Below are 21,428 nucleotides of genomic sequence, written 5' to 3'. Positions count from 1 at the left end.
GGTCAGAACTGGGAGGGCCCTTAGAACACGGGCTGTCAGAGCTGGGAGGGCCCTTAGAACACAGGATGTCAGAGCTGGGAGGGTCCTTAGAACCCAGGAGGTCAGAGCTGGGAGGGCCCTTAGAACCCAGGAGGTCAGAGCTGAGGGGGGCCCTTAGAACCCAGGAGGTCAGAGCTGGGGGGCCCTTAGAACACAGGATGTCAGAGCTGGAGGGGCCCTTAGATCACAGGAATGTGAGAGCCAGGAGGGCCGTCAGAATCTATTTCAGTTCTCTGGAAAGGGAATCTTATGCAAGGAGAGATTGAAAGCAGTCTACTCTTGTCTCATTTATCATGCCTCTTGCTCCCCTAAATCCAGTGGGGAAAGAAGAGCAGCCTGACTTTGTGTACTCAACCCTGAAATTTCCCACATTTCCCCATGTGGGAAAGTACCAGACCTGTGTCCTCTGCTTGACAGGGAGAGCCATCTTGAGCCATTGCTCCCATCTCATCTCAAGGTCTAGGCCATGGGTTAGAAGCTCAGCCTCCCTGGATCCAACTTAAAGTGAGGCCCCATTCACCAGCCCCTTTTTGGGGAAAACATCCTTCTAGTCAGTTCCATCTCAAGCCAATCCTTCCTTATGACTCAGGGGAAGGTCCTGACTCCAAGAGCCACCTGGAGAAAAGGGCTAGAGTGACCTAGATAAGTTTTGGCCTCTTGGACATCCCTTGGGAGAAAAGGAGGGAGAAAAGGGAAAGCAAGGATGGGCTGGCCTGGGTTGGGGGAGGTGAGCTCTTAAATTATTTTCTTGGTGACTTACCCATCTGGAAACTTCCACTTCCCAGGTCCCCACTGCCAAGGTCATCTAGAACGAAAAATGGCATCAGTTAGGAAGAGATGAAGGCAACATCGCAGCCACAGGGACCTCGCCCCTCTTTAAAAGGGGAGGAATGAATATTTCATTACTCCAAATCACCAGTCAGAGAGCACATGGATTTAAAACCTGAGAACTGTGAAACAGCCGCGGTGATTTCTGCAGTCTCCTCCTCCAGGGCGGTTTTAAGGAAAGTGCTCTGTAAACCCTAAATGGACAGAGAGCCTCAAGTTGTTAGCCGTAAGATCAGGAAAACCTTGATTCGAATCCTGCCTTAGAACATGGCATGTCAGAGCTGAAAGGGCCCTTAGAACACAGAAGATAGAGTTGGGAGGAGCCTTAGATCCTAGTTACCTTTTAGCCCTCAGGGAAGTCACTGAGGTAAGTCTGGCCCTCAGTTGTCTGATTTGTAAAATGGATCACCTTTTAGCTGTGTAAGGCTCTAACCCTGCATCTTGCCACGTTGTTGTTCTGCTGGAGATTTCTGAACCACATCTTTAAATTTCACTGGTATAAAGAATACCAGGTGAAGAAAAGCTCTCTACAAATGCAAGTCAGCACCTGCTCTTGCTTCTTACAGTCTCAGAGAGCTGCCTGGAGGGGCCGCCAGCCAGGTCAGAGGTGGGCCTGGAACCCAGATCTTCTTTGATCCTGAAGTCAGCTCTTTATCCATTCCTTCCCAGCTGCCTCTGCTTCCTACATTTCAGAGCTGGAAGGAACCTCAGAGGTTCTTATCCTACTGATGAAAAAATGGAGATCTAAAGAAATTAAATTAAATTTAAATTTCTAGAGAAATTAAACCTGGGCAAGTCAAAGGCAGTAAGTAACACCGAGAGAGAATCCCTCTGGACTTCAAATTCCAGGATGTCAATCGGTACTCAAACCCCTGTTACATAAGCATCAGAGCAGGATTTGAACCCAGATTCTCTTTCCACTATCCCCCTCTATCTTTGGACCTGTCCAGCATTTACCTTTCTATGGCATTTGAAGATTGGCAGGGACATCCACACAACAACCCTGTGAGATGGGTATTAATATCGCCAGTTTACAGTTGGGGAAACTGAGTCTCAGAGAGGCAAGTGATTTCACAAGTAAGAGTCTGAGGCAGGATTCAAATGCCCTTCTTTCTCACCTCCAAATGGTTTTTAAAAAAATATATATTTTTAATACACATTGCTTTAAGAATCATGTTGGAAGAGAAAAATCAGAGCAGAAGGGAAAAACCACGGAAGAGAAAAAAAAAACCAGAAAAAAGAAGTGAACAGAACATCTCCTCCAAATCTAACACTTTCTCCTCGATTCAAGTATTTATTACTTGGCGCTTGGTAAATAGTTCCTGCCAGAGCACTAAGCAGGGCAGCAAGGCCGAGGTCTTCTGAGAAGATATCTCACAAATATCTCTAAACGCCCAAGGGACGAGACCCGGGAGGCTTCCAGAGCAGAGCAGGGTTGGGGCAGGACAGACATCTAACGGACCAGAAAACAGCCTCGGAGGAGGTCCTGGGAGTTTCCTGAAAGGTCAACTTCAAAGCCCTAATCAGAAGGTCTTTAAATACTTAAAAAAAACCAGGACAGCCTGGGGTGAGGAGGGATAAAGAGCAAAGGATGGCAGACTGAAGCTCGTGTGCAGAGCTGAGGGTTGGCCCTCCAGGAAACAGGCCTGGGATATCACTGAACCAGTGGGGTCGGGATGATGGCGGAGGGGGTGTGGTTATAAAGGACTAGATAGAAGAATTTGGGCCTTCCTCAGCTGGATGGAGCAAGACAAGGCTAAAAAGGGACTGGTACTTCCCCATAACCAGAATTGGGGCCGGTATTCTTTGGCCAGGTCCTAGACACCTCACCAAGGAAGAAGTGGTTTAAATCCCGGCTCTGCTGAATGACCCTGGACAAGTGACTTATACATGCAATTCCCTGGGACTTATAAGTCAGGGACAGGTTGCATTGTACATGGATGGAAGGAGTTCTCACCATGAGGAAATGTGCATCCCACATTTGAGGAAGAACTTGACCAAATGGGACATTTCTTTAGTGGGATTTGTTACCCTTAAGAGGTAGCACAGGCCAAAAAGAGAAATGGAAAAAAAAATAGATTTTTTGAAAAGGCTTAAATTCTTAATAGGTTACAAAGTCATACAATCAGCCTATAAGCATTTATTAAGTGCCTACTAGATGCCAGGCACTATGTCAAGAGTTGGAGTTAAAAAGAAAGGTAAAAGTCCCCCCTTTCAAGGAGCTCCTGGTCTAAGGGGGAGCCAAGTTGAAAACAATTATGTACAAATAAGATGTAGACATAATAAATTCGGAGATAATCCACAGAGTGAAGGCATTAGAATTAAGAGGGACTAAAAAGGGTTCTTGGTGAAGCTGGGATTTTAGCTGAGGCCTGAAGGAAGTCAGAGTATTCCAGGCATTGGAGACTATGAGAGAAAATACTTGGAGTTTCTTGTTCAAGGAATGGCCGGGAGGCCCATCGCCACTGGGTCTGAAGTCTGGAATTCAAAGCCAGCCTCAGATGACCTCCTAGATGTGTGACTCTGGACAAGTCACTTAACTCTCTTTGCCTCCATTTTCTCATCGGTAAAATGATGTGGAGAAGGAAACTGCAAACTGTTCCAGCATCTCTGCCAAGAAAACCCCAAATGGGCTCACAGAGACTTATACATGACTGGAAAATATCATCAGACAAGAAATTGAGGTCCAGAGAGGATAAATGTTCTGAGGGATTGAGATCACACAGGGTGAGAGCACTGGGCCTGATATTGGGAAGATCAGAGTTCAAACAGAGCTTCTCTAACTAATTGTGTGATCCTCGGCAACTAATCCTGCCTAAGTATCCTTATCTGTAAAATGGGAATAATAATAGCTCCTATCTTTTGAGGATCAAAGGAGGTCACATTTGTAAAGTACCATATAAATACTAGTTATTATCGCTCAAGCTCATCTAGTCCAAACTCCTCATTTCACTGAGATAAGCACTGAGCCCCTAAAAAAGCCATTGATCTTTCTAAAGTGACCTAGGCAGCAAAATGCCCCCAGAGCCAGGATCTGATCCATGCTTCCTCTGACTCTGAACGCAGTGCTCATTACCCTACCCGACCCTACACTTGGACAGGAAGGGGGACTAAGGTCTGAGCTCCAGCCACAGCCTGGAGTGGAGAGGACCTTTGCTGACTGCCCCCTTCCCCAGCCTTCTAGGAGGGCTGGTTCAGTGGAAACCTTCTTAGCCCTTGTCTCCAGCCCCTCCCTCCTGGCCCCAGTCACTCACCTCCAGAGGCCTCATCAGCCAGGAGGTCTTCATCATCAGAGAGGTCAGAATAGTTCCACAGAGGCCGAACCACCGCCGTCTCCCGTTCTGCATCTTCAGGTAGTGATAATCCATCGTACGCGGTCCGACTGTCGACCACCTGTAGGATACCAAAGTGTAAATCTTGGGGCTTCGCCTTCTGGACCCAGAGACAGTCTGAGTGGGGGCTCTTTTTCCTCATGTCTCTGACCCAACTGAAATCCATCCAAGGGATCCATATGAGTAAGTTTTGGAGGAGGGCGGGATGCCCGTGGGCACCATGGGCAAAGAAAGGGGAAGAAATAACAACAATAAAAATGACTGGACCTTGGAGAAAAAATGCCTCCTACCACAGGCTGGCGTCCCCACTGTGATTTATAGTCTTAGCTATCTAGTTCATGGAGAGGTTCAGTTTTTGCCCAGGGTCATCCAGCCAATTATTATGTGTCAGGAACAGAACCCGAAATCGAAGACTTCTTGACTCTAACACTGACTTCCTATCCACCATACAGCATACCCTATTAATAATAACACTGATAAATGAATGGGTTTATGAGGAAAATACCAGACCAGGTCATTGGGACTAAAAATTATAGAAAAGTTATTGATACTTAAGGGGCCCGGGAACTCTTTGTCAGTTGTAGATTGTATAGAAAATGGCAGAAACTGTTTGACATATCACAATGGGGGGCAAAAATGTTGCCCCGACTGAATACCTACACCATCACAATCAAATAGCCATAATTATATACAGGAGGGTAGTTATTTCTTAGGAATTAAACAGTAAGAAATTCTTGCATTACAAAATCAGACACTCCCCCTCTTTCCCTAAATAAAACCACAACAATCCTAGAGCAATGGCGTCAAACTCAAATAGAACTGAAGCCATTAAACAACTACATAGAAGGTCCTGTAGACTGACTTATTGAAAACTATATATTACCATGATCTATGTCCTATTATTGTATTTCTATTTATTTTGTTAAATATTTCCCAATTACTTTTTAAATGTTTTGGGTACTCCGAGTGATGCCCAAGTCCAATGTCTGATATTCCTGGCCCAGGGCACTGAGATCTGCCATGAAGACATGATGTCAAAAAACCAGACTGTATCAGAGGCTGGACCTGACCTGGCTTTGAGAGCTGCTGTTTGAGAAGACACAAAAGCAGACCTCCAAATCATCCTTGAGAATTCAACCGACAAATTAGGCTGGAAGCAAAGCATTGCTATGAGCCAAATTGTAGCCCACAGTCTTCCCAACATAACACTAATCCAAAAAAGTAAGAACATTTTTAATACATGTTACCATAACACACACTCAGAATCACTAGTTGGCATGGAACATAAAACTTTCAAACCATAGAAGAAAAAAACCTAGATCACAGGAGAACAGTATATCATCACTGATTGCATTTCTAAATTTTTTTTTTTTTTGGAGAGACAACTGGGGCTAAGTGACTTACCTAGGGTCACACAGCTAGAAAGCATCTAAGACTGAATTTAAACTCAGATCCTCTTGATTTCAGGGTCAGTGCTCTATGTACTGTGCCATCTCACAAAGACACTTTTTACAAATATTGACTCATTTGATCATTATGATAAACCTATGAGTTAGGTCCTTCTATTATCCCCATTTTAAAGATGAAGAAACTGAGACAGTAAAGTGACTTGCCCAGGGTCATAGCAAGTTTCTGAGAATGGATCTGAATTCAGGAAGATAAGTCTTTCCTGACTCCAGGCCTGGTGCTCTGTCCACTGTACCACTTAGCTGTCTTTATACCTTAATACTTCCCCCTTCCCCCCAATTCTAAAAAGTTATTTTATCTACCTTTGCACAATAGACTGCAAAATATCAAAGAGATTTTTTTTCTAGATAATAAGGCTGAAAATAATAGTAGGTGAATACTCTGCCAAATTCTTCACTGGATGCCTCATCAGAGTGTCAGCTCTGCAGTAAACCACGAGCACCTGGATTCTGTGAGATCCCACGCGAAGATGGGCAGGCTTTAGAAATCAGCAGAGCGGGTACTTGCCATCCCAGGACCAATGAAACTCATTATTCCATAATCCAACTAAGCAAGCGTTTATCAACCCCCCACTATGTGCAAGGCGTGATGGAGGCTGCAAACACAAAAGTGAAAACTAGACCCCTGCCCTCATTTACAATCTAATGAATTGCAGGTAGCCTCCTCACCACAAGATGGCTCACCAGGGAATGAATATGGAGGAACCATTAGGCGTTTATATAGATCATATATTAAGCCCTTGTGGGATTGTTGTGTGCCTTGATGGAGGCATTGGGATGGGGTAGGGGTGGGGTGAAGGAGAGGAGTACTCACACTGGTGAAATCATAGGGAAATTACAAATTTAAATTAGAAGGACATTCTGATAGTTCTTTAAACTCATCAGGATCAATTTTAGTCTTGGGAATTCTCATCAGTGTCTTTCCAAAAATCCTTCAGGGAGGATCCCCCCAACACATTCCAGGTGTGGTTCTTTGAATACTTCAGGCAGATGTTGCCAATGTATCATGTAATAGTCTCTCTGTCCCCTTTGGCTGGTCCAGATGCATTTCTGTTCACGTGTCCTCAATGAAGTCTATTGAGTGACTTAGGACCTACTAACTTTCAGCTGGGAAGGATCTAAGAGCAGTGAGTCTAACCCTTTTATTTTATGTTAATCATATTTTATTGCCATATTACCTTCATTTCTGAATAAATTTCTCACATATTCTTCTTACAAAGAGAGAAAGGAAGATTTTTTTTTTTTAGCTCGTCTCTGCCAACTCATTTTACAGATGAGGAAACATAGGACCAGAGATGTGTTGACACTTATTCAAAGGCCCAAAGAAATCTAAGTCTCAGAACCCCTTCCAGGTGACCATTCTGTACTCTTTTAATACTAATGTTCATATCCATTGTGCATCTTTCAATTGTCCTTGGATCACTTGTAGTTTGGATTCTTCCAAGATCATGGCATTTCAGGATATCAGACCACAAAGCAACATCTGGGAAATATAGAAGTTTAAAAGACAGGCTTTCGGAGTAATGAGCAGCTTGGGAATCAATGAACGCTCCTATCCAAGATAAACATATTTCCGGACTAATTCAGCAAACTCCCCATCTAGTTGCATGTTACAGTTGGGACAACAGGCATTTTTCATCCACTTTGTTTCTCCAACATGGATATTTAGTTCAGTTTCTTTCTCACTCGCTTTCTTTTCTCTAAGGAAAATTTGTAGTATTCTTGAGCTTTATAAAATTAGTATGGTATTATTGGTGGAAAAAAGCATTTGGAGAACCTCACCATCCATGAGAAACTGTTCTTTTATTTGGGATTTGTACAGAACATCTTCTATGATTCTGATGAACACTTTAGGTGAATGTATGTCTCCTTGTTTCGCACACTGCTTGATGCTAATACTTAGCAGAGCACTGAACAAATTGCCATGATGTATATCATATGGTCTTGTTTAACTGTTTTGTGTGTTATGCCCTTTTTTGAGAAGAGATGTTAAGTCTTTATTTTCTTGTATTGCATCGTTTAAAGTTTTTTTTTAATTTTTAAATTGAAAGTGAAATTATTTTTAAAAAATAAGTACCTCAAGCAGTTCTGTGGCCGTAAAAATAAAAACTATCTGTAACTTGCCTTTCTTTTCTAACATTTTCATCAAGGATACATATCTAGACATTTCCATAACAATTTTATAGAGTTGAGAAAGCAGACATACATGTAAATAATTCTTGAGTCTTTTTGGTTGTTGTTCAGTCATTCAGTTACGTCCAACTCTTCATGACCCCATTTGGGATTTTGTTGGCCAAAAATGGTTTGCCGTTCTTTCTCCAGCTCATTTCACAGATGACAAATCTGAGGCAAACTTTGATTTAATTTAGGCTTCAGTGACTTACTCAGGAGGCCGGCTGACTCCAGGCCCTACAGTCTGTGCACTTAGTATTTGCCACCTGAGGGTTGTTTCTTTTGACTTTTTCAATCATTTTGCCATCAGTTTTATTCCTCTAAGCAAAGGGGCGAAAGTTGAAAGCCTTTACTTCTTTCCCATTTCCCATCCATTGGAAACAACAGCTTGATAGGTTACCCTGGTGAAGATGGAACTGTTGTCATAGCAAACTGTCATCACAATCTGTCCCTTTCTTATGATTGGGTATTTATTTTTGACCTTTTCTCTAATCTGTTGATGATCTCGCTACATACCGAGACTGACTACATATATACTGACCACATACTGACAGATGATTCTGAAATGACTCCTCCATCTGGGCATTTCCAATTGGTTAAGGCAAAGTAAATGCATTTTTTCCTGATGTCTTTCTTTCAGTCCTTGCCACATGGATTTCCTTCCAACTCTCTTCTGGAAGAAAGTATTCATCGTGCAGGGGTGTGAGGTGTCTGAAGTGTCTCCAAGCCTACAGTCCCTTTCACTCCTGAATCTCCAAGCATATTTTCCAACATAAGTGTTCAATATCCTCCCCTGGACCCATGTTCACCCTGAAGTCACTGTCTAGAAGCGTAAGTGATGAGCTGGCTTCAAGCCTCTCATTGTGTTCTTGCTCTGGCGTGGGGAAGAGAGCACAGGCTTTAGCCACGGGGAACCTGAGTACAAACCTCAGCTCTAACATTTCCTTATTTTTGCAGAGAAAGTAATTTGGAATTAGAATCACAGACCTCGATCTTGAAGGGATTTTTTTTTAATCTATTGGCCATTTATTCAATTCATAGGAAACTGAGGCCAACTAAGGGTAAGTAATTTCTCTGAGGTCTTACAGGAGTGGGTCTCAGAAGCAGAATTTGAACTAGGGCCAATACTCTTTTCCAAGCTTGTTTTTTCCTTTTTAAAAGCTAGACTAGGTCCCCTATTGCTCTAAATCTATGTTATTATGTACATTGTAGAAGACAATAATAAAAAAAATACCTATTATATCTACAATGCATGTGTACACACATATATGTGTGTGTATGTATATATATGTATGTGCCAGGCACTTTGCTAAACACTGTACACTTTGATCTCACTTGGTCCTCACAATAACCCTGGGAGGTTATTATTATCCCCATTTTACAGATGAGGAAACTGAGGCAGACAGAGGACAGAGGCTTGTCCAGGGTCACATAATGAGAGTGTCTAAGATGAATCTGAACTCTGTTCTTCTCGACTCCAGGTCCAGTGTTCTATCCACTAATGCTAAATTGAGTCCTATATTTCTTCACCTATCATTGGTGCCCTTAGCTAAAGTTACTATGGTCTGTTTGTATAAACAAATGAGCACGGTAAGATGACCAAATAAGTGAAATGAAATGAGGTGACCCGTAGGCACACAATGAAACGAACTCTGCCAACTCTACCCTTTGTTTTTCCAAGACACTAAAATGGGGCTTATTTATAGCAACTGGATTTCATTCATAGCTAGAATGTCCACCTGGGTACCACTGGTCTCATTTCACTGGTCACTGGACAAGTATTTCTCTACTTAAATGAATATCTCAAGATTATTTGATCCCTTTTCCCATTCTGCTTTGCCACATTGCCACCATCGCTGTGGAATTGGAAGGGACTACACAGTACAGAGAGTCATGTGCTTATCACAGCAGCTGAAAAATCCATCACCTAAGATCCAACCTGCTGGCAACAAGACCTTATAATAGTGAAATACAGCCTGGTCCCAGTTTACCCTTTCAGACTTTTTTTTTTTTAAACATGTAATTCCCTTCCCCCCTACTGCAATCCAGCCAAACAGACTTTCTCTCACTGTTCTCCTCTCATATAGGTCTCCATTTCCTATCTCTACACATTTATGCCCTATTTTTGCCTCCTAGAATTCTTCATTTTCTGTCAAAATTAACTCAGAAATAACTTTCTATATGAAGCCTTTCCTGATTTCCCTTCTCATTTACTGCAGCATTCCCTCCCCCCAAATTTAACTTCTATTAATCTTTTATATATTTATATTAGTTGTGTTTTCTAATAAGTTTCTTGAGTGCAAGGATTGTCTTAGAATTCCCAATACCTAGCACAATGACTGGCACATATTAAGGGCTTAATTAATGCCGGATGGTTTATTAATTACTTGATTAAATAATTCCTCAATTTGAATCAGTTAGGCTGATAGAACACTGGGTCAAAAAGATCTGAGTTCAAATCCAGTCTCAGACACTTAGTAGTTGTGGGATACTAGGCAAGCCACTTAACAGCTGTTTGTTTCTTCAATAGCACCTATCTCCCAGGGTTATGAGAATCAAATGAGATCGTATCTGTAAAGTGCTAAGCACAATGCCTGGCATACAGTAGGTGCTTAATAAATGTTTGATGCCTGATTATCCTATTGGAAAAGACTTATTACATCTTCTGGTACAAGAACTTTCATAGAAGTAATATTAATAATTATTATACTAATTGTTATTATAAATTCTTATAGAACCTTTTAGGGCTATAGATCTAAGGTTGGAAGACACTTCAGAAGCTATTTAATTCAACCCTCTCATTTAACAAAATTTGAATCCAGGTCTTCCTACTCCAGAGCCCCTCTTGTTTCCACCATACCAAGCTGTCCCTTTCCAAACAGTTATCTCATTAACGTCTCACAACATGGAGCTTGGGGCATCAATTATTAGCCTCATTTTACAGCTGACTAAACTCACCCTTAGAGAAGTTACTGGACACTTCCCCGCGGCCACACAATTAGTCACCGAAATAGCCTTCAGCATTGAGTGTAGAGCAAATCTTAGTTGAACTGAATTGGAAAGGATGGATCTCAAATTTAAGTAACTTGGTCAGTATTATTCCATAGGCCCTTCTATTCCCCACCCTCATTCCTGCCTTGGTTTCCCCATGAATGGCAATGGAATAAGTTTATCTCTGACCTGGGCATTCTTGCCCAGGGTCCTGAAAGAAATCAGGAAACTTCATTTCCATTTTATTTTCTTGGTTCCACTTGGCAGTGAAGGTAGGGATGGGCAGGCAGTGCCAGTCAGAATAAGATCAATAGCTAAGATTTATATACACTTCCTGTGCCAGACACAGTGTCAAGAGCTTTATAATTGTTGTTTATAATTGGTGAGGGGTGAAAGGAAGTTTTTTTTGGTTTGGCTTCCTGGGTTTCTGGGAGACTGTCTTAGAGCCACAGAGATTTTTAAAGAGGCCTCAGAGGTTCACTGCCCTGAAGCTCATCTTTCATGATTGAAGAGGACACATGACATCTCAAGGGATGTCTTGACTTTCAAGTGAATTGGATTTTAAGTGAGGAAGAGTTGCGCAAAGTCATCAGCCTGTCTCTCTCTCCTAGAGTCGTCCAAGTTCAGTGGCAAGACAAAAGTAAGATGGCTGCTGATACCCCAGCATGCAAAGGGTGACCGTGGCGTCTCTGAGGTCCGACCAAGCTCTGAGTGCTCCAGAGCGCTCGCTTCGGCTGCTTTTATGGCCATTGGAGCAAACTGTTCTCATAAGTCCTTTCTACCGGGGGAAGTCTCCACATACTTGGAAAAAAATCCTGCTGACTCAGTGAAGGGTTGTTGAAGCCCCCCTGGCTACCCTCAACCCGGGTTAGCCCTTCTGCCGAGAACAAAAAAAGATACTGAATGGGCTTTGCCTCAGTCAAACCGAGACCTATTAAAGGTCTCCCACAGGACCATCTCTAGTCATCCTGACCTATATTGGACCCCGATGGCTGTGGAGGGGAAAGTGAGGCAGGTGACCTTCCTCAGCTCTCCCTCATTTAAAGCCAATTCACTTGCATGTCATAGCATCCTCTCCCTGATGTGAAGATCCTCTTTGCAAGTGAGGGACAAACAAAACTGGGGCATGTCCCCTGAGCAAGCTATAGCTTCTTGTAGTCACAGGGGAGAGTTAAGTGAAAGGGAGACCCCAAAGGTGAGTGAGGGCTCAGCCCCTCCCTTAGCACCCCACCCACCCCTTTTATAATTAGAATTATTTGCTCATTGGATCCTCACAACAGCCCTGGAGGGAGGCACTATTCTGTCTCCCATTTTACAAATTAGGAAACTGAGGCAAACTGGGATAAATGACTTGCCCAGCTAGTAAATGTCTGCAGCTACATTTGAATTCAGGTTTTCCTGTCTCCAGGCCCAAGGCTCTGTGCACAATGGCGCCGTCTAGCAGCACCTGGAATGGGAATCATAGGAGGAATCAGAAGATAATGGGATTGGGATGGGAGCACTAGGACTAGAATGTTTCCCAGCTGTGGATGACATTCACAGAAGCGGATCTGTCTTGATCGCTTTTTTTTTTTTTTTTTGGTTATTATTGTACATCCAAATCAGGAGCCCAAGGGAAACGCATTCCAGACACTTAAGTGAATCAGTTGAAAATTCACAGAAATACTGACAACAGCATCTGTGAGTCCCCCTGCGCCCGCCCCCACCCCAGCTTGGGGAGGGGGGTGAATCCAGCTGCTGCGTGAGTCACCTGAGGGCCAGATTTGGCTCCGAGGCTCGGGCAGCTTTTCTGGGTACCCTGAGGAAACCTTTGGGCATGGGCCCCTTTTCTGGACTCAGGCCCCGGCTTGCATGGATACACCCTGCATCTCTGCACCCAGAGGAAGGTAGAAGCCCTGTCTCGGTGCCCAGACCCTAGCAGGGCCCCATCTCGGAGTTTCTGGAGAAGAGAGAGTCCTTGTTTTAGGGAAAGAAGGAGTGGGAGTCAGGAGGAGGAAGAGGTGGGGGGATGGATGAACCTGCTCCTGGGGAATACGTAACCGAACTCATCAGAGGTGGCCAAGTCAGTGCAAAGTCAGAGGGGAACTCGAAGGCCGGCAGTCACTTCGAGCTGGTTTGGAAACCGGGGTGCAAATGTCCAGGTTTCTTAGTCAGCACGGCTGCTTCTGCGCCACATCAGGCTGGCAGCGGATCCACAGGCTCACACAATTCTTGGGCTCTGTCCCAGGTGAGGAAATCCCTAGTTACCCTTTGCTTTCCTGGCTCGGAGCCTAACTTGGATTGCATTGGGGGACAGAGAGAGAACGGGGACAAGGCAGGAAATAGCAAAGCAACATTCACACATCTGGGAGGGAGGGACTAAGAGGGAGGCAGAGGGCCCGTCTTGCAGAGGCTACGAGGGTGGACGCGGGGAGAAAGCCAGGAGAACTGGATCGGAGCGGGGAGCCACCCGAATGCCCTCCCCAGATCCAGGGTCAGCTCAGGGGAGGCTGCGAGCCGGAACACAAACAGGCGGTCCTGGAGATTTGGCCCAGGAGCTCAGAAGCAAAAGATCAAAAGACCAAAGCGGTGCACATCTGGGGGGCGGGCAGGGTGGAGGAAAAAGCGAGTCCGAGGCTGGAAGGTGGGGCCAGAGGGAGCCCAGAGACCCAAGGGAGGGGGAAGAGGGCCGCGGATGGGGAAAAGAGAGGAGAGGTGAGGCTCCGGGACGGGGATTTCTGAATCTCTCTGGATGGAACTGGGATAATAAAAACAAGCAGCCGCCGCCAGCAGTTAGAGGTTCACACGGCACTTTACCATTGCAACAACCTGGGAGGGAGGTAACGCCGTTATCCCCGGGTAAGAGACGAGGAAACAGGAAGGTTAATTGACGTGGCCAGAGTAACACAGCCAGTGTCCCAGGCCAGAGCTGGACCGCCCAACCCAGCTTTTTGGCCACAGAAACTTCTACTGAGACTCAGAGGCGATTTTTCCAGTGTCACCCAAGGAGGGGAGGCTTTTTTACTAAATCCCTAGAGACGGTCACTGAACCCTAGATCTGGAGTTGGACAGGGTCTTGAGGATGATCTAGTTCAATTTCCCCATTGTACGGATGAAGAAACGGAGGGAAAAAAGCCAGACTGGCCCTCGGGTCTTTGAGCCTTAAGACAGTGCCCTTCCCTTTCACTGGGGGGTCCAGCCCCAGTTCCCACCTCGGCTTAGCCTGGACTTACGGGGTCACGTTCTAGGTGCAAGAAGGCCAGGAACTGGCTCCAAGGTCAGAAGCAGAAATAGAACCTCGGCTTCCTGACTCCTGGCCTGTCTCCAGCTGGTAATGGCGTCTGCTTCCTCCCAAAGGAACTAGCTACTTAGAAACGATGGTTGGTCAGCTGGCTGCCTTGGTAGCTGGGGGGGAATGGAGCAGTAATGGGGGACTCTGAAAGGGACAGACGGCCGCCAGGAGCTGGGGGAAACCAGGAAGGAAGAAAAGGGGAGGGAGTAGGGGATTCTTTGGGCTCCTGGGGGAGCAATGGGGCATCTGACTCAACCTGAGTGTTGGGAATGAGCATGAGCGGACATCCTGCCGGCAACATGCATGAGAGGCTGGACCAGAGACTCTGACCTCCCTCTCGGGTTTAACTGGAGAAGAAGCGTTCAAGGGGTCCTCAAACTTTTAAATTAGGGGCCAGTTCCCTGTCCCTCAGACTGTTGGAGGGCCGGACTATAGTAAAAGCAAAAACTTTGTTTTGTGGCCTTTAAATAAACTTCATAGCCCTGGATGAGGGGGATAAACATCCTTAGTGGCCGCATCTGACCCGCGGCCGTAGTTTGAGGACCCCTGGTTTAGACCCTTTGATTTTAGGCCTAGGTGGCAAGAGGAGGAGGAAGAAAGGCAAGAGATTAACCCTGCTGGGGTTCTCCCTGCACCCTCCTCCCCCAAGGGATCATTACTTCAGGCAAGAAGTTTATAGAGGATCTCATTAAACTCCCTCCTTTTTCAGAGGAAGAAACATTAGGAATCAAGTGGAAGAAAGTTACTTAATAAAAATAAATAATAACGGAAGCAAGTTCTGGACCCAGGTCCTCAGAGTGCAGAACCAGGGATCTTTCCAAGACGCCGTGCCCCAGTTTTCTGGCTCACACTGCCACGGCCACCATGAGGTAACAGAGCTATAAAGGCCTTGATCGAGTGCCTGCTGGGGCAGAGGAAGCTGTGAGGGGTGAGCAGATGGAAAGCGTCCCAGGATTATAGATTTAGAACTGCAAGACACACAGAAGGCCATCGAGCCCATTTTACAGATGAACAAAAGGAAAATTCAGAGATTAAAATGCTCCCAATGAGTGGGTGATACAGGTAGAAAAGGGATTCAAATCCTGGGCCTCTGAAGCCAAATTCAATGCTTTGGGAGATTTTAGATGCAAATCTCAGCTCTGATTTCTAGCAGTTTCTGAGAATTTGGGAAAGTTAAGCATCCACTGGAAGCCTCAATTTCCCTCTCCATAAATCCAATTTTGTGCTTACAACGTGAAAAGGATGTTGTGAGAAAAGGGCTTCATAGGCATAAAGCACCAGAGAGGTGGGCTCCATTCTCCAGGGCTGAGGTCACCCGCCATCCCTCTGGAGCAGGCCCTTGAGCTCGGGACCCCGGGCTGCAGTTGGAGGAGGAGCTCAACCCCTCCAGCACTCCAAGGCTATCTGGGGCACTGGGCCAAAGCTCAAGTCCTCGGCCCCGGTGGCTGCCCAGCCTCAGGGCTTTGGTTCACCCCCAGCCCCTGGCACGTTGACATTCCTCAGACGCCTTCTGAAGCGGGCACGCCAGCCTCCCCGGTAGCCAAAGGTCTTTGTCATCACTGGCCAGGCTGGGCTGCGGGGCTAAGTCCTACCCTCATCATCTCACCCCCCCTCCTCACAACCCACACGGCCCACAGAACGCCCCCACAGCCCTAAGGGTCAGAGTCTGTTCCCAGCATCTGGGCCTTCATGAGCTCATCCTTTGGAATTTCAGAGAAAGGAACTAGGGAACGTGGCCGGATGCCCGGAGGAGAGGGGTCAGCCCCCGCAGGCCGCCTCTGGGCCCCTCCAAACTCATCTCAGACTGTCTCCATCACCCTGCCCTGGCTCTTGTCAACCTGCCCTGGGTACAAGCCTCAGCATGAGGAGCCCTCCTGGTGTGGGAACCCAGGGGAGGAGAACTTCCAGGCCCGACCTATTTTATTTAGAAGATCACAGGGTCCTAGCTGTGAAAGCTGGAGAGTCTTTGATGTCATCTAGTTCAAAGGCTTGTTTTACTCATGAGGAAACTGAGTCTGGGAGGGCATACAGGTAGCAGCGGCATTGTGGTAAGACCCAAGCGCTCGGATTCCAAAATCAGGGCAGCCTCCAAATGCTCCCCTCCCATCTCTGACCTCCTGTGTTCTAAGGGCCCTCCCTGCTCTGACCTCCTGGGTTCTAAAGGCCCTCCCTGCTCTGACCTCCTGGGTTCTAAAGGCCCTCCCTGCTCTGACCTCCTGGGTTCTAAAGGCCCTCCCTGCTCTGACTTCCTGGGTTCTAAGGGCCCTCTAGCTCTGACCTCCTGTGTTCTAAGGGCCCTCCCTGCTCTGACTTCCCGGGTTCTAAAGGCCCTCCCAGCTCTGACCTCCCGGGTTCTAAGGGCCCTCCCAGCTCTGACCTCCCGGGTTCTAAGGGTCCTCCCAGCTCTGACCTCCCGGGTTCTAAGGGTCCTCCCAGCTCTGACCTGGGTTCTAAGGGCCCTCCCAGCTCTGACCTCCTGGGTTCTAAGCCCTCCCGGCAGTGAAGCCATGTTTCCCAAGGGCCTATGCCAGTCCCTGCCACCAGGATCAGCCAGAGCAGCAGACCCGGAGCAGCCCAGCCATCACCAGACATTATCCTCGGGTTGCTCCCAAGCCAACGAGTCTCTGCAGCCTCTCAGGTGTCTGCCAGCAGTCTGGAGGCCCATGCTTTTAGTTTCCCGTATTCCCTGGGGTGGGCAGAGCTGCCAGGTAGCACTGGGCTTATCTGCCTGGCACTGTGGCAGCGCTAAGCCACGTGGCGGCAGCCCCTTGAGGGGGTCCCATTCACTCTCACCTGAGATTTTGAGAGAAGCAGCCGAGGGTAATGGGAAAGGTCTTAGACAAGGAGTCAGAACAGAGCATCTCTTAGAAAGACTGATGCTTCAGGTCCCTCCATTAGACTGCACTGCCCAGAAAGTCCTGAATATCTCAGGAAATTAGTAACAGAGCCCAAGCTTTTGTGTGCCAGCCCGGCCCAGGGTGGTATTGAAGCAGACGGAACACTGGCCTTATGTTCAAAACCCCCAGGCCCAAAGTTTCCACCCCACACCTACCTTGGGTGCACAGTTCTCAAACTCTTGGTTCTTTGGACCCCTTTACACCCTTAAAAATTATCGGGGAGGGTCGGCTAAGTGGCAAAGTGGTTTGAGCATCAGCCCTGAAGTCAGGAGGACCCGAGTTCAAATCTAATCTCAGACACTTAACACTTCCTAGCAAGTCACTTAACCCCAATTGCCTCAGCCTCAAAAAATGGATGGAGGACTCCTTGAAGAGTTCTTGCTTAATTTGGTTTCATGTCTTAGAATTTGACCTTGTAGACCCCCCCAAAGGGCTTGGGGATTCCCAGAGGTCCCTTGGCCACACTTGGAGAATCACTATCTTAGTGCTTGCAATGGAGCATAGTGTTCAATGAACCCAGAAGCTTCTTGTAACTTTTGGTTCTCAAATTCTTGGGTTTTTTCATCTGTGAAATGGGCCTAACATTTGCATGCACTGCATTAACGGGAGTGGTGAGAGTAAAGCTTTGTGAGTTTAGGGATTAGTTCCGCTCATCTGGAGGATCCTCAGACCCCTGGGAGACCTGCCATCTGCAGTTCTTCTCTGCCCCCAGCCTTAGTTCCTTAACCTCATTCCTTGGCCCAAGTTGGCAAAGAGCCCCTGCCAGGAGGCCCGGCCAACCCATGGCTCTGGAGGTGCTAGGCGTAGACTTGGGACTCTCCTGCCACCTTGGGGGCTGGGCTGTGGGAAGATGGCGCGGTGCCAGTCTGGCACGGGCAGCCACCGGCTTGCCAGAGTCCAGCAGTCACCTCCTTTCCGGCCTGGACTCCCCTGTAGGGCAGCCGGGAGGATTAAGGGCCTTTCATGCCTCCAGCTACTCCCTTTGTCACTACCTGCCCCTCCCCCAGACAGTTTGCACAGCAAAATGCTGCCCTGACAGATTCCTGCCCCTTTGGCTGTCTGCTGCCCCCGGGCACCAAGGGGCACCCTCAGCTGGTGGCACCTGTGAGTAGCGCTGAACTGGAGCCTGAGCCAGGCTGAAGGTCCACTTGAGGTGGAGTGGGCAAGACAAGGTGGGGGGCAGAAGGAGAGCTGGGGGAAGCTGGGCACAGGAGAGTAACAGACCTGGGAGGAAACTTAGGAAACAGAATGTGAAAGTGGTAACTTCTTAGAACAGAGAGTGTCAGAGCTGGGAGGGCCCTTAGAACCTGGGATGTCAGAGCTGGGAGGGCCCTTAGAACCCGGGATGTCAGAGCTGGGAGGGCCCTTAGAACCCGGGATGTCAGAGCTGGGAGGGCCCTTAGAACCCACGAGGTCAGAGCTGGGAGGGCCCTTAGAACACAGGATGTCAGAGCTGGGAGGGCCCTTAGAACCCAGGATGTCAGAGCTGGGAGGGCCCTTAGAACCCGGGATGTCAGAGCTGGGAGGGCCCTTAGAACCCGGGATGTCAGAGCTGGGAGGACCCTTAGAACCCAGGAGGTCAGAGCCGGGAGGGCCCTTAGAACCTGGGATGTCAAAGAGGGAAAGAATCTTGGAGCTGAGGATGTTGGATCTGGGAAGGACCTTAGAGATTCAGGGTCTCATCCAATCCAGCCCTTGAACAAATGAGACTAATGTGCCTTTCTTGCCAGCTACTCTGACTCCAAGCTCCACGTTTTGTTTTGTTTTTTTCACAATACCAAGATTCTCTCTTCTTGGAAAAGACATCCTTCATCCCTTCCCTCTCTCCCTCATTCATTCAAGCACTTCCTGGGGTCTAACTAGGGCAGCTTCATGCTCTTTGCAGGGAGGGATTTAACAAAAACACTTCCGGCAGCAGAGTCCCCGCATACAAGTGTGCAAGAAAGGTTTTGGGGGAGATTTGAAGGATGAATAAGCAAAGGTCTGATAAGAAGAAAATGGGGAGGGGTAGAGAAGAGCAGAGGACAGTGGGCATTCCAGGCCCAGAGAATAACATGGGGTAGAAATAAGCCCCGATCTGTGAGGGAGACAGTACAAGGAATATTTAGAGATGAGGGGGCTGGCTAAAGCAGGGGCTTCTGGTAGAGGGCATGACAGAAGTCTGGAAGGGGAGGGAAGGCTATTTATTTTAAATTAGTTTATTTTTTGGAGGGGAGACTTTTTATTTCTCTTAATTTATTTTATTTTGGGGGACTTTAATTTATTTTAAATTCTTTTGAGGGAAAGGCTTTTTATTTATTCATTTTAAATTATTTGGGGAGGAGGGGAGGTTTTTTATTTATTTATGAAAAATTTTAATTTATGCACATGCTTAACATATTGGATTACTTACTGTCTAGGGTGGGGGGGAAGGGAAAGGGAGGGAGAAAAATTTGGAACAGAAGGTTTTGCAAGAATAAACGTTGAAAATTATCTATGCATATATTTTGAAAATAAAAAACTTTAATAATAATAATAAAAGAAAAAATTTTAATTTCATTTCATTTCGGGGGAGAGGAGGGAAGGCTTTTTAAAGGTTCCCCTCAGCCTTGCCATTCTAGGTCCAAGTGGGCTTTCAGACACCAGTCTTCTCTTGACTAACATTCAATCCCTCCACTCCATCACCACCCCATGGAAACAAACATCTGGAGAACACGCTCCCAGGGGAGCTGGGGCACTAGGAGACCTGTACCACTGAATGTTTGTCTCACTCTTGTTCTCTGTTCTGTGTGACCATTAGAATTCAGGTTCCTGTCCATTCTCTGCATTGGGGCTCAGGAAGGGTCCCCACCCTTATCTCATCTGTATTCTCTATCACTTTATTTTTTTAACATTCTAGGTTCTAAGGGCCCTTTTAGTGACCCTCTTTGCTCAAAGGGCACCCCCGGCTCTCGTGTGCTACTTTCTGAGCCCCACTTCAGCTCTAACGGCATCCCCCAGGTTCCCCAGGCTCTGACGGTCTATAATTGAAGGTCTCCTACCCCACCTTTCCTCTGCCCCTCCCCCAAACAGCCGGGAATCCAAAAATAGCTTCCCTGACTAGAGCGCTGGGAGGGGAGAAGGTCCTGGATGGGGATGCGGGTGGCCCTGGAGCCAGGGGCCCGCCCATGGGCTGACCTGAGGACAGGGAGCACTCACACTCACACAGAGGCACCTTCACCTCCCAACACTCCCTGTCTGTCCCCGGGCCTCGGCTCTCTGAGGGCCAGCACGTTGCTCACGGACGGCAGGTTCCCCTCATCCTCCCTCCCTCCTTGGGTTTTTGTCTGCCGGCCTTTCCTTCCCATCAGCCAAAGGAAAGTCCTCCCAAAGCGCCCCTCGGGGAGAGCTTCAGAGCAGCCCCTTCCAGAACACCCCTCTCCCTTGCAGCCAGAGGCCAGAAGCCCACCCCCCACAAGCACCAAAGCTGTCCAGATTCCCTACAAGGATGGCCCCCCAGGCACCCCCACTCCAAATCCTTCGGGGACTCCCCCATAGAAGGATCAGTCTTTCCAATGTTCTCTCACTCCAATCCTGGTTCTTTTCAGAACCTCCCATTCAAGACGAATTCCTCCCTTATAAATCTGTGTTTCCCAACTTTTCCCATCCCTGTATCACTTGGTTTTCAGGAAACTGTTATCCAGTGTGAATTAGAATCATTTCTAGAATATACCACGCATAGGCCCTTACCAAAAACAATAAATAAAGAGATAAATTTCAAAAGAATATAGTATATTGGACTTCTTGCCAGCTAGGGGAGGGGTGGGGGAAGGGGGGGAAATTGGAACACAAGGTTTTGTAAGGATTAATGTTGAAGAATTATCCATGCATATGTTTTGAAAAATAAAAAGTTTTCATAAAGAAAAAATAAGAAAAACAGAATATAGTCATTATGAAAGTTTCAATAACTCCTTGACAGAAATGTGTTCCCCTAACCCTAAATAAAAAGCTTTAATAAAGAAAAAAGATAAGAAAAAAAAGAATATGGTCATTATGAAATAGTCTCAATAACTCCTTGACAAACATATATCCCCTGAGAGTGTATCTCCTATTGAGAAGCCCCTGTTCTAAGACTACCTTATCTACAATCCCCCTTCTAAGACTACCTTTCCAGAACCTCCTCCCTAAAACTGAATACTCCCATTTCCCTGACTTCAGAGCTGGGCCCGATGAGAACAGCCTCAGTGAAAGGTTCATGTCACTTAAAAGTCCAGAAAAGGTCTTTGGGGCCAGCTTGTCCCGGGTTCTGTCCCCTCCCCTTCGCTACGGGGCAATCCCCTCCCAGGACTCCCCTTCTATGGTCAGCCCCTCCCAGCATCCCCAAGTCCCCAGCTGCAGGCTAGGACAATGGAGGCTATTCTGGGGAACACAGGACCGGGAGGGTGTATTTAAAGTCCTGGCAAGGTCTGGTCCC

The 21,428-nt window shown here is 46.9% G+C and overlaps 1 protein-coding gene across 1 annotated transcript in view; it reads right to left on the bottom strand.

Annotated features, from left to right (window-relative positions):
- The window catches only part of HSPG2 (heparan sulfate proteoglycan 2), a 164,904-nt gene that overhangs the window by 101,458 nt on the left and 42,018 nt on the right, over positions 1-21,428 (bottom strand). The window contains 2 exon segments of the mRNA XM_051988303.1: positions 800-844; positions 4,122-4,260. Of these exon segments, the coding sequence (XP_051844263.1) occupies positions 800-844; positions 4,122-4,260 (184 nt within the window).

This window comes from Antechinus flavipes, chromosome 3, assembly GCF_016432865.1.
Source record: "Antechinus flavipes isolate AdamAnt ecotype Samford, QLD, Australia chromosome 3, AdamAnt_v2, whole genome shotgun sequence".
In the NCBI taxonomy this organism is placed as follows: Eukaryota; Metazoa; Chordata; class Mammalia; order Dasyuromorphia; family Dasyuridae; genus Antechinus; species Antechinus flavipes.
Note: the sequence above shows the minus strand (reverse complement) of the source record. Positions and strands in the feature narration are given on the sequence as shown.